Source organism: Poecilia formosa, unplaced genomic scaffold (assembly GCF_000485575.1).
Source record: "Poecilia formosa unplaced genomic scaffold, Poecilia_formosa-5.1.2 Scaffold309, whole genome shotgun sequence".
Lineage (NCBI taxonomy): Eukaryota > Metazoa > Chordata > Actinopteri > Cyprinodontiformes > Poeciliidae > Poecilia > Poecilia formosa.
In genome coordinates, this window is record NW_006800248.1 from 153,433 (window position 1) to 166,547 (window position 13,115).

Below are 13,115 nucleotides of genomic sequence, written 5' to 3' on the forward strand. Positions count from 1 at the left end.
CACATGGGGAATTATTACACATCTTCACCCCCTCCCTCTCTAATGGGTCTGTCTTTTTCTGTATGCGCTATCCTGACACATGATACATTTACAGTAGAAATCAGACAGTTTCCCGTTTAGCTCAGTGAAGATTAAATGAAGTGGACTTTCATCATTTGGGAAGGTCCATATGATGATGTCTTCATATTAATTTACAATATTAAAGTTGAAACGAGGAACAGCTGTTGATCCATTTTAAGGTCCCATCATTGTTTAATTTAATGCATGGGGATGCATGTCTTTCTGCTTCACATCCAGAGGCCCGGTAAGGGGGGAAAGTTAGGACAATTCCAAGGGTCCCTGACCAACAGGGGGCCACCATAAAATAGTAATTTTTTTCTTCATAGAAATAGGGGGGGAATGGGGTCCTGTCAATTACAAAATTAGTTGTATTGTGTTTTTTGAATTGTTTTTAGAAGTAAAAAGTAAATGTTACCACTCCCAGACCAAAAAGCACATATCCATATTTTCACTGAACACCTCCCTGTATCTAAATGAAATGGTTCGTTCCAATGTTCAGCAAAGTTAGAACAAGAACACTACTGCTACAAGAAAAAAGAAAAGAAAAAAAGAATGACTGCTGCAGTTACTATGCTGCCAAAAAAATTATAAAGTGAGGTTTTTAAAGAAAGAGAGAGAAAAAAGACAAGAGTGTCAATTTGTAGCCCAGTTTTTCTCCAAGAGAGGTGGGTAGGCTATGAGAGATTATCAACCACTTAGCATAGTTAGCTTAGCTACAGAGTGCTGTTTGCCTCCATTTCTCTAGCATTTAAAGAACAAAAGGAAAAAAATTACCAACATATCCATATATTTAACTTGTACCTGTACCTTTTACCACACTTAACAACAGATGAATCAGTCAGCAGCAGTTCTAACCCCGATACCAGTATAACCTCTCTCCTGTCCCAGTGAAAAAGGTGAGCAACATTGTGTTCAGTGATGAGCTAGTTAGCTTCATTTCATTGAGTGATAGGGTTTTCTCCCACTTTGCCCTTTTTAGAATTGCACAACTAAAACAACATATTTATTACTGACAGAAATTCAAACAATCTTTATAAAATAATAATAAAACAGACTCCTGTCTGGACTGAATCCTACCTTAGCTTGCATTTAAATTACAGATATCTATTCCCACATATGCTGCAGTTATATACCTCGCACTTGTCTATAAACCACACCTTTGGGGATTTTTGTGATGGGCACTTTTTCCATAAGCTAAATGTGACTGCGGTGACACTAACTGAAAATTATTTTAACAGACTTTTAAACAGTTACATTCAGTAAACAGCCAAGTATGAAACAGCCAGTTGAAGCCAATAGGACTTCATCACATCTGCAAAAAGAAATCCTTTTTGCAGACGCGATCCTAAGGCCACCAAAATGGATCCCATCAACACCTTGACGGCTCCTAGAAATTTGTGACAAAGGGCAACCTTTGGAGAGTTCAACTCTCACTGGATATTACTCTTTTTGTGTTTCTCCAATCCAAATGGTTTGCAAATTCAACTTTTCCAGAAATTACCTTTTTTGAAGACAATTTACATTGGTCAATAACCCCAATTTACATGATTTTGGAAATTTGGGGGGAAACAGAGCACCCAGAGAAAACCCCCACTAACACGAGAAGAACATGCAAACATCCACGGAAAGAGGCACTTGGTTAAGAACTAAGATCTCTTTTCTATGAAGATGCAGCACTAACCACTGCATCACCATGCTAACCTTATTTTGTTGGTTCAAGATATGAGATGTATTTTGAGGTTTTGGAAATGGTTCAGGACTGACATGAACAATCCGCACACATGCTGGATAGGACTGACTCTATTGGTAAGTGGTTCAGTTCCTGAACTACTAAATAAGCTGCTCATAATTGATAGCTGCACTTCTATACCTCAGCTGACATAATTATCCAGTTTATCTTTGACATATCTATAAGTCACAGGAGTGAATTTCTTTCTCTTTTCTTTATTGTTATGCAAGATATTTCCATATGTTCGTATAACGCTTTTAGAAATACTTGTGCACTTTAAACTAATTTAGACTAATTAATTTAAGTCTAAATTAATTAGACTTAAATTAATTTGGAATTTAAGTCTAATTCCAAATTACATTTTTGGAATTAGACTTAAATACTAACAATGACCAAATAAAGCAGAGTGAATTGTTACGTTTAAAAAGTGAATATAATAAATTATCTTATGAGGCAGCAGCAAAATGTTTAATGTGGTTAAAGCAATCTTATTATGACCAAGGAGAGAAAGCTGGGAAACTCTTGGCATGGGGAATTAAGAAAATACAAAATGAAAGAGCAATTAATAGTATAAAGACCTCCTCTGTTCATCCTCTGGTCTTATCCTCCTCCTCACAGAAGAGACAAAAAAGGAGTTGGACATAAATTTAACGATTTAAGAAATTTCACAGGCCACACAGAGTATCAATAGTGGTAAAGCTCCTGGGCTTGACAGCTTCCCCATTGAATTCGACAAACTTGTAGCCCCACTCTTCAACATGTATGAAGAAGATTTCAGAATTGAAATTCTCCCACCCACTCTGAGACAAGCAATGATCACATTGATCTTAAAACCTGGTAAACATCCTGAAGAGTGCTCTTCATTTAGACCAATAAGTCTGATGGGGGTAGACACTAAAATATTTTGTAAAGTCTTAGCAAAAAGATTCGACCCCTTCATCTCACATTTAGTTCATAAAGATCAAAACAGCTTTGTACCAAAACGTCAAGGGTTTCACAATATAAGAAGAGTTCTAAACATAATTCATGAGAAACTCACCTCTCCCTTTTTAACGGTCATGGACTGTCTGCGTGGGGTGATCTCTTCATTAATACTGGACAAAAAGTTCTGAGAGATGCGGAGGGCATCCTGTAACAGCGGGTAGTCTGGATGACCGGAGGGTGTGTGCTTCAGCAGGTCCTAAAGGCCAAAACAGAAAAATCAAAAGGAATTCAGTTTTGAAAAGGATTCCCCCGTGCAAAATCGTGGTTTCAATTACTGACTTACATGGAGAACAAGAGTGCTGCGTGTCACCCTGTCCACAGGTTTGTAGAGGAGAGCTGTGGATGAGGAGTCATCACAGTGAACAAAAAAAAAAAAGAAATGGATTCCAGTACCAGGAAAGTTGATATTTCATCCGACTCAATACTTACTTTCCAGAGAATATTTAGCAGACTGGTCTTTGCATTCCTTTGTGTTTTTAACCTTGAGATTCTGAGATAAGAGGGAGAACAAAAAAAACAAACACCCTGATTAATCCATAGCGAGCTTGACTGACTGCAGCTGCTGAAAAGGACTAGAGAAAACTGCCCCGTCATCACTTGTCTCAGGCAGCAAAGCCCCGAATGCCGCGGCCCCGCTCCACATACCTCAGATATCTGTGCAAACTGGGCGTTGGCCTGGCAGCACTTGTCTGCCGTCTCCACGGCAACCTTATAGTTGTCCACGAAGGCCCGGTACACCCCGAGCTGGCTGGCCTGCGGCAAACATAGAGAGAGACTTGCACGTTACTAAAGGGCATTGGTGAGCACAGCACGCTGTGCGTCACTTAGCCGACCCAGCTGATTCTGATTCAGCATTGGCCGCCGTTTATAAACCCCTTTACATGTGTGCCTTTAATCTTTCATCTTCGCCGAGGTAGCTCAACCTCCTACGGAGCCCTGAGCACTTCTTTACTGCTTGTAATGTGGCGAAGCGGCTCTTTAATCTGGCTGGGGGACGCCTCCAGGAAGTCTACTCGGATCAGACGTGAGTTTCAACGAGATCCACACAAAAAAGTTATAATTAGAGCCAGACACCATCACCTTTCCACTCGGCAAGTGTTCTGCTCTTTAAGCAATCATTAGCGATCAAAGTTATGACATTTAAGCAGAGCTGTAATTAGCTTGTTGAAAGTTGCTCACGTGCTAAACGGTGGTCTCTTTGATGGAAAACCCACACCCTATCCCGGGCTTCTCCTTACTCAATGCAGAGCGTCCTTACAAGGTTTAGATTGCAAGGGTTTTTTTGTTTGTTTTTTTTTTTTTTTTGAGCTGTAAGTAAATATTAATCAAATGCAATGAAAAAAAGATTATTGTTGCAAGAATTTACTCATACCAGCCATTTTCCCACCAGCTTCCTTTATTTCTGTTTTTGTTTTTTTTAGCGTTAGCCTCAATTTCCTTCAAGTTGGATCAAGGTGAGTGGAAAAACAAGTTTTGCATGTTGAAGCATTGTCAAGACACGTTGACTTGTCTCCTAGATGTCATCACCCATGGCAACCCCCCCCCCCCCCCCAAAAAAAAACAAGGCACTACTTCCTCTGACTTTTACGAGGACTCAAGAGAGCAACACAACTGAATCCGGTGTAGTGAAATCAAAACCAAACCAGTGTACCAGCTTCTGGAAGAGGTCGCCCACACACTGCTGGTGGCTCCAGTCTTGGACTCGGGGCAGCAGAGCGTCGTAGAAGTCCTTGTGGATCTCGTGGAGCTCAGGCACGTTGAAGAAAATGGTCTCTATCTGCTGGATGGTCAGCATGGGCTGGGAGGTGGTGGCTGCCGCCTTCAGGGGCTTCATGGGCTACAAGAGGCAACCACAGCCTATCAGCCCTAAACAATTTAAATTTCAATTGACGAAACTCTAAAATACTGTACTTCAAATCACTCATTTATTAACTTTTTGAAGCTTTGACTAATATGCATTTTTGTTTCTTTGAATGCAGAAAATGTTTTTGATACATTTCTTATTGCTCATGTGTACAGATTTGTCAGTATTTTCTGAAGCATAAATTATATTCTAAATGATTTCTGTCAATTTTATTTTAGTAATCTAATAGCAGTGCAAAATGTGTTCTGGTTTTTGCTAGTAGGCAAATCGTCATAAAATTTTTATTTTACACCGTTCATTTTTCTGCTTGATTTTTTAAATTATTCTGTTTTTTTTTTTGTTTTTTGTTTTTTTCCCCCAAACTTGAAATTCATTTTTGGGGAAAATCTGTTCATTTTATATGTTAAATCCGTGCTGTTGATAACCAGCAGGGTAAAAAATAACTTTTAGACAAACAAATATTGGTATTTTTAGAGCAAGTAGAATGTAACCGAACATTTTTTTTCTCCCATAATTAGACTTTCGGTCTTGTTCAGACAGAAAGCCCATGTCTGGATCTGCCCAGGCGTGGATCGTCTCACACAAGAGTTGCAGCCCAAATTAGATCCATCTTGCACAATTCCTTCTAGGTATTTAAATGTATTAAATCAGTGAATGATCAAATAGACGATAGATGCTTAATATATTTCTTTTAAAAAGCTAAAAGAAATACCTAAAAAGGCATTATGCTGTGAAAATGGAACTGACAACTTAAAGATTTATCAGACTTTATTTATTTATTTATGTATTTATTTATTTATTTATGAGATTTATTCATTTACCCATGGGCCAAAACTTACAAACTCTCTTACATTCACAGTCAAACTCTCTTACATGTATTTTAAGTCAATGGAAGTTGACTTAAAATTTCAGTTTCTGATTGGACCCCAGGCAGGAGTAGGCGGGTTTTTACGGACAGAAAAATAGCTGAGCGGCAGTGACTCACAGAGGCAACTAATATTTTAAATGACATCGTTAACTCTCCCACAGTAATGTCAGCATTATCAGAAGTGTTTAGAAGCCAACAGCCACCATCGGAAACCCCATCTATCAGTGGGATAAACCTAGCCACCTCTTTGGAAATGGCAGCAAAGCCAGCCTGCACTCGATTTTAATGTGCGCGACAGCACAAGTTATGGCGCTCTCTTTTCAAAATAAAAGCACACCTCCAGTTTATGTTTGATTCACACGTCAAGTTTCTCTCTGGCAGCTATAGGAGGCTAAAGCTTTGCGTTAATTAATTTGCAAAATGACATTATGTAACTGAAAAAAAATCCTGTAAAGCACATATGTGCAACCTTAGTTAAAACTGGTCTTATAGAGGTTGTCCCTGTGTTATCCTGAAGTGAGAGAAGTACCTGGTAAGGTATTGTTTATGTAATCTGAAAGATTTTTTTGCATGTCAAATGTCAGCAATTTTGATTGAGGTAGCACATATGTGGTTTACAGAATTTTTTGCCCACATAATATGTTTTAACTTATTTTCAGATACATGATTTTCTTTAGCAAATCTATTAACACAAAGTTTTACATTTTTAAAGCCGCAGGAGAGAAACATGAATCAAACATAAACCGGAGGTGAGTTTGACTGTGAATGTGAGAGAGTTTGATAGTTTGACAGTATGTGTAAGAGAGTTTGATAGTATGTGTAAGAAAGTTTGATAGTATGTGTAAGAGAGTTTGATAGTATGTGTAAGAGAGTTTGATAGTATGTGTAAGAGAGTTTGATAGTATGTGTAAGAGAGTTTGATAGTATGTGTAAGAGAGTTTGTAAGTTTTGGCCCATGGGGCCTCTCATAAAGATTCCTTCTGTTTTCACTTAGATGTGCTAAATCCTGAAAGAAATTACTTCAGACAGACACAATGTGAGTAAATATAATATTCAGGTTACAGCAGATTATTTTATTTACTAATAAATAAAAAAACCATCCAAATTATCATGGCCCTATATGAAAAAGTTTCCATACCCTCCTCCACTGGTTAAGCCATGAATTAACTGATTAACCACATTTTAATCTTCAGTTTCCCAAGCCACACGTTGGCCTGTTTTACTTCTAAACCTGTTTGAACAAGAAATTTGTTATATGGAAACTTGTCTGACAACATAAAATGAGCTAAAAAGGAAACGTATCACGTCCTGATCTAAAGAAATTCAAGAACAGATGAGGAAAAAGAGTCAATTTCCAAATGGTTACAAAGCCATTTCTTTGTAACTTTGGGAGCAGTAGGGAGGCCTTCCTTGGAATGGCTGGTTGCCACGGTTACTCCAATGAGGCATTGATGACTCATCCAGGAAGTTACAAAAACCCCACAACAGGTTAGAGTTCACGATTCAACCAGTTATAAAAACACATTAGACCAGTTGTTGTCCACTAAGGACAGCAAAACCAGATTTTAGTTATAGGCTGAGCCAGACATTAAAAAGGGCTTACAGGACCGGTAGCCCAGGCGGCTCAAAAACGTTTTTTGTGTATACTGTTAACGTTTTACAAATATTACACCTCATATTAAAGTAATGGGCTCGTTTCACATTGAGTTTTTTTTTTATTTTGGATTTTTATTCATTTAAACTACACTCAAATTGAAAATTATCATTTTGGGACCAAATTGGAGCCATCTGCTAGCCATCCATCAATTTGTTTTTTTGTTGTTGTTTTTTTTAAGAATTGTGTGACTTTTTTCTTTAATTTGGGCTTATGTGTGGAAAAAAAGCAAAATAAAAAACCCTTAGCTATATGCCTTTTACTTGATCATCTTAAATATTTGTCATGTTTATCGAAACAAATCCTAAGGGAGAAGAAAATGATTTGAAAATCTAAAAAGCACATTATATCAATTATCTAAACTTAGCATGTGTCTAATTATTCTTACTTAGTACTTAGAACATTTTGACAATGATTTAGTAATTTAAGCTTAAAAATGTATTATTCTCTCAGCAGTTTCAACAGCTAGTGACGAGTTGTGACCAACCAATCTGAAAATCTGACCAGACAATATTTGGCTGCATCTCTTGTGGATATTATGGTCGTTTCAGAATGTGACCAATGACATTTCAGCATAAAGAGTCGTTACATACAATCAGCAGGGCCTCCAGGTGGCTGAGGTAAGTTTCCTCGCTGGCCAGGATCCCAGACAGAACCCACTTCCTCATCTCCTGCCCCTTTTCCTGTTCCAGCTCCACCTGATACAAACATGAAATGATGGGGAAGGAAAAAAAAAACCCTTGTGAGATATGAAGACATTTTTAATTTTCAATCAAGATGATTAATGACAACAAATTGAAATGCAACGTAAGCTTTAAAAGCTTGCTCACAAGCAGAAAACCTTAACTAGCTGTTGGGCAATGCGGGAACTGGAGTCGTGATCACACTCTGTAGGAGTTTTACATTCCAGGAGGCCAGCAGCGGACACTCCTCACCTCTTAAAAAAGACAAATGTTTGTTTTCTCTCTCTCCACAAGGAGTTGTTTGAAGCGGGTCAAAGATATCGCTCATTTCAGTTGGAATAACTCTGTCAGTAATAACTCTGTTGTTGTGTGTGCTGGAATGAAAAAGAAGCCCAGCCCCCTCCGCCCCCACCCGCCATCATCATTTAGGCTTTGAAAATCACATCAGAAGAGAAGAACAATGCAGATATGAGAGGAACATGGCAAAAAAATGGGTAGTGATGTTAGGTTTTTTTTTTCCAACATCTGTTTGGCTACAGTGTGTTTGCTGACTATGTGCGGCCTTTTCACTGACGCCCCGCTTCACAATGAAAAGCATTCCCCCATCTGGCAGCTACATGCTGCTCTGCATTTAATTGGTGGCATGTGGGTGCATCGGCTGGCACTTTTTTTTTTTTATTTCTGCTTTTATACAGCACCTCAGCTATTAAACAGAGAATACTGCAATGTAAACATATATGAAGTACTTTCATTCCCATTTTAATTTGCCATTCTGACACCTTTTAATTCAGCAATTAAATCTGATACAAGCAAATTTATTTGGACCACGTCAGAAATAACCCATTAGATGTGATTTAACTGAGCTTGATGCAGCAATTGTGACAAACTAAATGGATCCATTTATGATCAGACAGATTTGTTCATATCTTTCACCAAAAATGAAGCTGAAATAACACAAAGAATCAACATTTACATATATCTGTATTTACCTGAATTTAAGCAAATCTCATAATAAAATTAGTTAGTAACTTAGATTAAAAGGTGTAGTGTGGGTTCAACAAGGTGCAGTGTTGATACCTCTTCAACCTTTTTACATTTTCTACAACCAGAAATGTTGCAGGTTTTAACAGATTCATTCTGAAAAATCCAACACAAAGCAGGAGTGAGCATGTATCATACTGCTTATCATTTATTGTGGATTGTGATTTCTTATCTTACCTAAAAATGTAGATTTATTGTCATCGATTTATCATGATAAATTTCAGTTATTGATGGTAAATAAAAAAAAACTGGCAGTATGATGGGAAATGTTATTTTTGCTATTTTCTCCACTGTTTCATGAGAACATCAATAAATAAGCAAATTAATAAAAAAAGACTAAATGATGTTACTGTGAGCAGTTTCTTAAAGCAAGTGGCATCTTAAAGAATCCTGTTGTAAACTTGAATATTTTTCAAAAATTATATTTTTGTTTGTGCCGCTATGAATGCTGTGTCATACAATCATTGCCAAGAGGCTATTTTAAAGTAATAATTAGGGTTTTAAATCATAATCTTCATTGCTATCACAGTACAGTCAGAGTCACAGTGGAAGAGTTTAGTTTAAAGCATATTTGTGTGTTAACACATGGGATGCACAATATATCAGCATTAACATTGGTATCGGCCGATGTTAGTAATTTATTGACATATCAGTACCAGTTCAATAAGTTAAACTGGGCCGACAACTGATGTTTATTTCCATATTGCTGATGTTTGTGTATGAGCTTAGAGGGGGGATGATTGTGTGACAAATGCAAGCCACACTTTTCAGATTTTTAGTTTTGGATCACATGTAAAGCATGTGTTCTTTTTTTTCCCCACTTGCCATTCAAGTACTACTTTGTGTGTCAAATAAAAATCCATGTAAAACCTCTTATTTGTGAGAATACCGTGACAACATTTGCAGTAATGTTTATTCCACAGGTTCATTTCTTAAAAACTGTCAAGCCCTAAATAAAACTTAATAATAAATAAATAAATAAATAAATAAAAAGAATGTTTATTGAGGGCATATTTCAGCTTTTTCTCTTAGAATATTTAATCTGTGGACCTGCTGGGTGATTGGTGTAGAAGTTGTGTGAAATGGTCAAGCAGACAAGACACATCATAAACCGTGTGAAAGATAGCATACTTTTAAGCAAAACAAAAAAAAAGAAGAAGAAACGGTTAACAGACAGCAGAAAAAGCAAAGCAACAACCTTTATGCTCAGAAGGAAGAAGCGCAGATAATGAGCATTGTGGACTGGAGCGTGGACAGAGGACACCAAAGGACAATGCAGCGGCAGAGAGGAGGAAAGCGGAGGAGCAGGAGATGATGGGCAACGTGTCAGAGTTGTCGGTCACAGCAACTTTACCGACTGTGTGGACTCCAGAGAACCGGACGAGTGCGTGTCCCGGCTGTTCCGGTTCTTGGAGCGGAGCCGCGGTGAGGAGGACGGCGAGCCGCTGAAGGACAGAGGCTCGTGGCGAGGCGGGTGCTCCTCGGAATGCTCCAGGTCGTAGCCATAAGATGGAGGGTTTTCCATGTCTAGGAGAAAATGGGCAGACAAAGCACAATAGTCACATGATGAGCTGGAGATGCTGCTAGGTCATGGAGTTAACACAGACACACATTATTATGGGCAAGGCAACAAGCCGGAGCACCACTTCCAGCTGGAATGAGAATCGTAAAGTCACTGCAGGATGACATCTGTGCTGAACCTGGAATATTTGCCCATTCTTCTTTGGAAAACGGCTCAGTCAAATGAGACAGAGTGTTGGAGGAACAATTTCTCTGTTTCTACAGTTTTTTAACTCATTCTACTGCCGCTCTGACTAAATGTTTAAGGTTGTGGTCTTGAAGGTGAACCTCCATCCAAGCCTCAAGTCTTTATTAACCTCTAACAGGTTTTCATCCAGGTTTGTCCTGCAAATAGCATTTAGCTCCTTCCATATCCCCTTCACCTCTGACCAGCTGAAATCAAAGCATCCACAGAACATGATGCTGCTCCCTCCATGTTTCCCTGGGGCTGCAATTTTCTTGTGGCACAAAAAAGATAAATTAATTTTCGTCTCATTTGCGAGGCTAACCTATTTGTGGCATGAAAACAAGTAGGTCAGCCTATTCAAATAAAATGAAATCATAAGTCATAATTTTGACTTTCATAGTCATAATTTCAAAATTCAATTTCAGCATTTTGAGACAGTCATAATTTTGAGATTCAAATTCATAATTTATGACATTCAAAGTCATAATTATGAGACTAAAATTATAATTTTCAGAATCAAAGTTACAACTTTGAGATAAAATGTCACAATTTTGACTTTCTATCTTAAAATGATGACTTTGAAAGTCAAAATTGTAGGTTTGAATCTCATAATTATAACTTTCACTCCATAATTCAAAGGTCCCATAATTGAATCAAAATAATAAATTTGAAAATTATGACTTCTAAACCTGTAATTTTAAACTTAAAAGTAGAAAGGATGACTTTAAAGTGCACACTTATGGGCTTCCATACATTTGACCGGAGCTCCTTGTTCCACATGTTTGCTGCGTTACCATGTGACTTACGGCTGCTTTGGGCGGGTCCGGTTAGCTTTGTGTGACTTTACAAAACCATGCAATGGTCCTGTCTTTGTTGTAATTTGCCATGAATATATCAAGTGCATTAAATTCACATTCATGTGTGACAGATGTTAGCATGTACAACATTGAAACTCCCTAATAATTGATAATGTCAATATTTGTGTTATGTATTGTTCAGATTTCACCGTAAGGAATGAGGCAAACTGAGCTGTGTGCAGAAAAATCAAGTTAAAATACAAAAAAAGTGAAGAAAAATCCTCACCTGGACTACAGTAGTCATTATGATGTGAACAGCTGACAATAAACTCTCAGCATTAAGCTCTTCTGTTTTATTTTAAGTCCTTTGTTAACCTCTATAAACCTGCGACCTACTTAAATCCAGCCTGTCCCTGTGAGCGAGGTGAAGCCAATGGGTGGATAAACAAGTGAAAAGGCAAGGCAAACACACGTGCCCTGCTGGATATGCATACAGTCCCCCTTCATTCACATTTGTTTTTTTGTTGATGTGAAGAAACTAGATCTTGTATCTTGGCGTGATATTTACTCATAATTCACGTATTTAGAGAAGTCTCAAAACTCACACAACAGATTTCTTTCAGAATCCTGTTTAAAAAAAAAAAAGGCAAAATGCAGAGCCGAGTGTGGGTCGTGTTGCAACACAAATGCTCGCAGCCAGCCAGGACTGGAAAAACATGTTAGGGATATATGCGACACTTGTCAGTGCGTCTTTTTAAGATGAGCAGCCTTCTGTGTACTGTAATTACAGTCAGCCACTCCGATTCACCAACATGTATAATCATCATCGCCTTGTTGTCATGGACTTGGCAGCTCGCTTATAGAATAGAAAAGCATCAAAAACCATAGTCCAAAGAAAGAGGACGTCTAAGATCTGTCGTACTGTTGCACAGAGTATTTTAAGGAGGCCGTGAATTTGGTTCACCGCAGCACGAAAACAGGACAATAAAGGATTCCGGAAAGAAGAGGAAGACGGAGCCATGTCACCCTGCAAAAACACAGAATCCTACCGAGTATTTTTGGTCTAGTTTCTAGTCCAAACATCTTTTGTACACTTGAAATGAGACTAACTTATGAAAATAACTTATAAGTAACTTTTCAGCAGGAAATACAAGTTTGTTTTGAGTCAATAATTCCTTAATATTGATGGAAAATTAGTTGCTCCATTAGCAGATTATTTCATGAATAACAGGAAAAAAATGTCTTGTCCCATAAGGGAAATGATCTGCCAACGGAACTAGAACTTTTTCATCAATATTAAGAAATTATTGACTTAAACAAACTCATATATCTTGTTGAACAGTTGCTTATAAAGTTAGTTTTGTCTTATTTTGAGTGTATTAAGATATAGAAACTAGACTAAAAGTACTCGGTGAGATTTCGTGTTTCTGCTGTGAATCCAAAAGGACGAAACTCAACAAACACCCAACCTCAGGAGGCAAAGGTGAAAAAAAAACCCCCACCAATGTAGTTCAAGCAGCTTCCTAGTCAATACCAGCAGCACATCCTCCTCTAGGTAACTGTCAGAACCTCTTTAGTACCAGAAGTACATCCGGAGGAGGATTTCAAAATGTGTTCTTACATCCCAGAACCTGGTCATTTCTCTCTCACATGCAAACGGGTTTCAAACACGGCGCTCGCTTGGCTGC

General features: G+C 38.0%; 1 protein-coding gene and 1 long non-coding RNA gene across 3 annotated transcripts in view; one reads left to right on the top strand and one right to left on the bottom strand.

Annotated features, from left to right (window-relative positions):
- si:dkey-91m11.5 (BCR activator of RhoGEF and GTPase) overlaps window positions 1-13,115 on the bottom strand; it is a 44,266-nt gene that overhangs the window by 15,711 nt on the left and 15,440 nt on the right. Inside the window, exons 2-8 of the mRNA XM_007572839.2 lie at window positions 10,238-10,410; window positions 7,753-7,857; window positions 4,425-4,610; window positions 3,419-3,526; window positions 3,203-3,263; window positions 3,057-3,109; window positions 2,829-2,969 (exon numbers count right to left, since the gene is read on the bottom strand). Of these exons, the coding sequence (XP_007572901.1) occupies window positions 2,829-2,969; window positions 3,057-3,109; window positions 3,203-3,263; window positions 3,419-3,526; window positions 4,425-4,610; window positions 7,753-7,857; window positions 10,238-10,410 (827 nt within the window). The remainder of the gene's footprint in view (window positions 1-2,828; window positions 2,970-3,056; window positions 3,110-3,202; window positions 3,264-3,418; window positions 3,527-4,424; window positions 4,611-7,752; window positions 7,858-10,237; window positions 10,411-13,115) is intronic.
- LOC107833024 (uncharacterized) lies at window positions 664-4,309 on the top strand. 2 transcript variants are annotated; one of them, XR_001658741.1, is made up of 2 exons: window positions 664-956; window positions 4,201-4,309. It is a non-coding gene; the product is annotated as an uncharacterized LOC107833024 (long non-coding RNA). The 2 variants fall into 2 exon arrangements; XR_001658740.1 differs by lacking the exon at window positions 664-956 and adding an exon at window positions 3,533-3,797.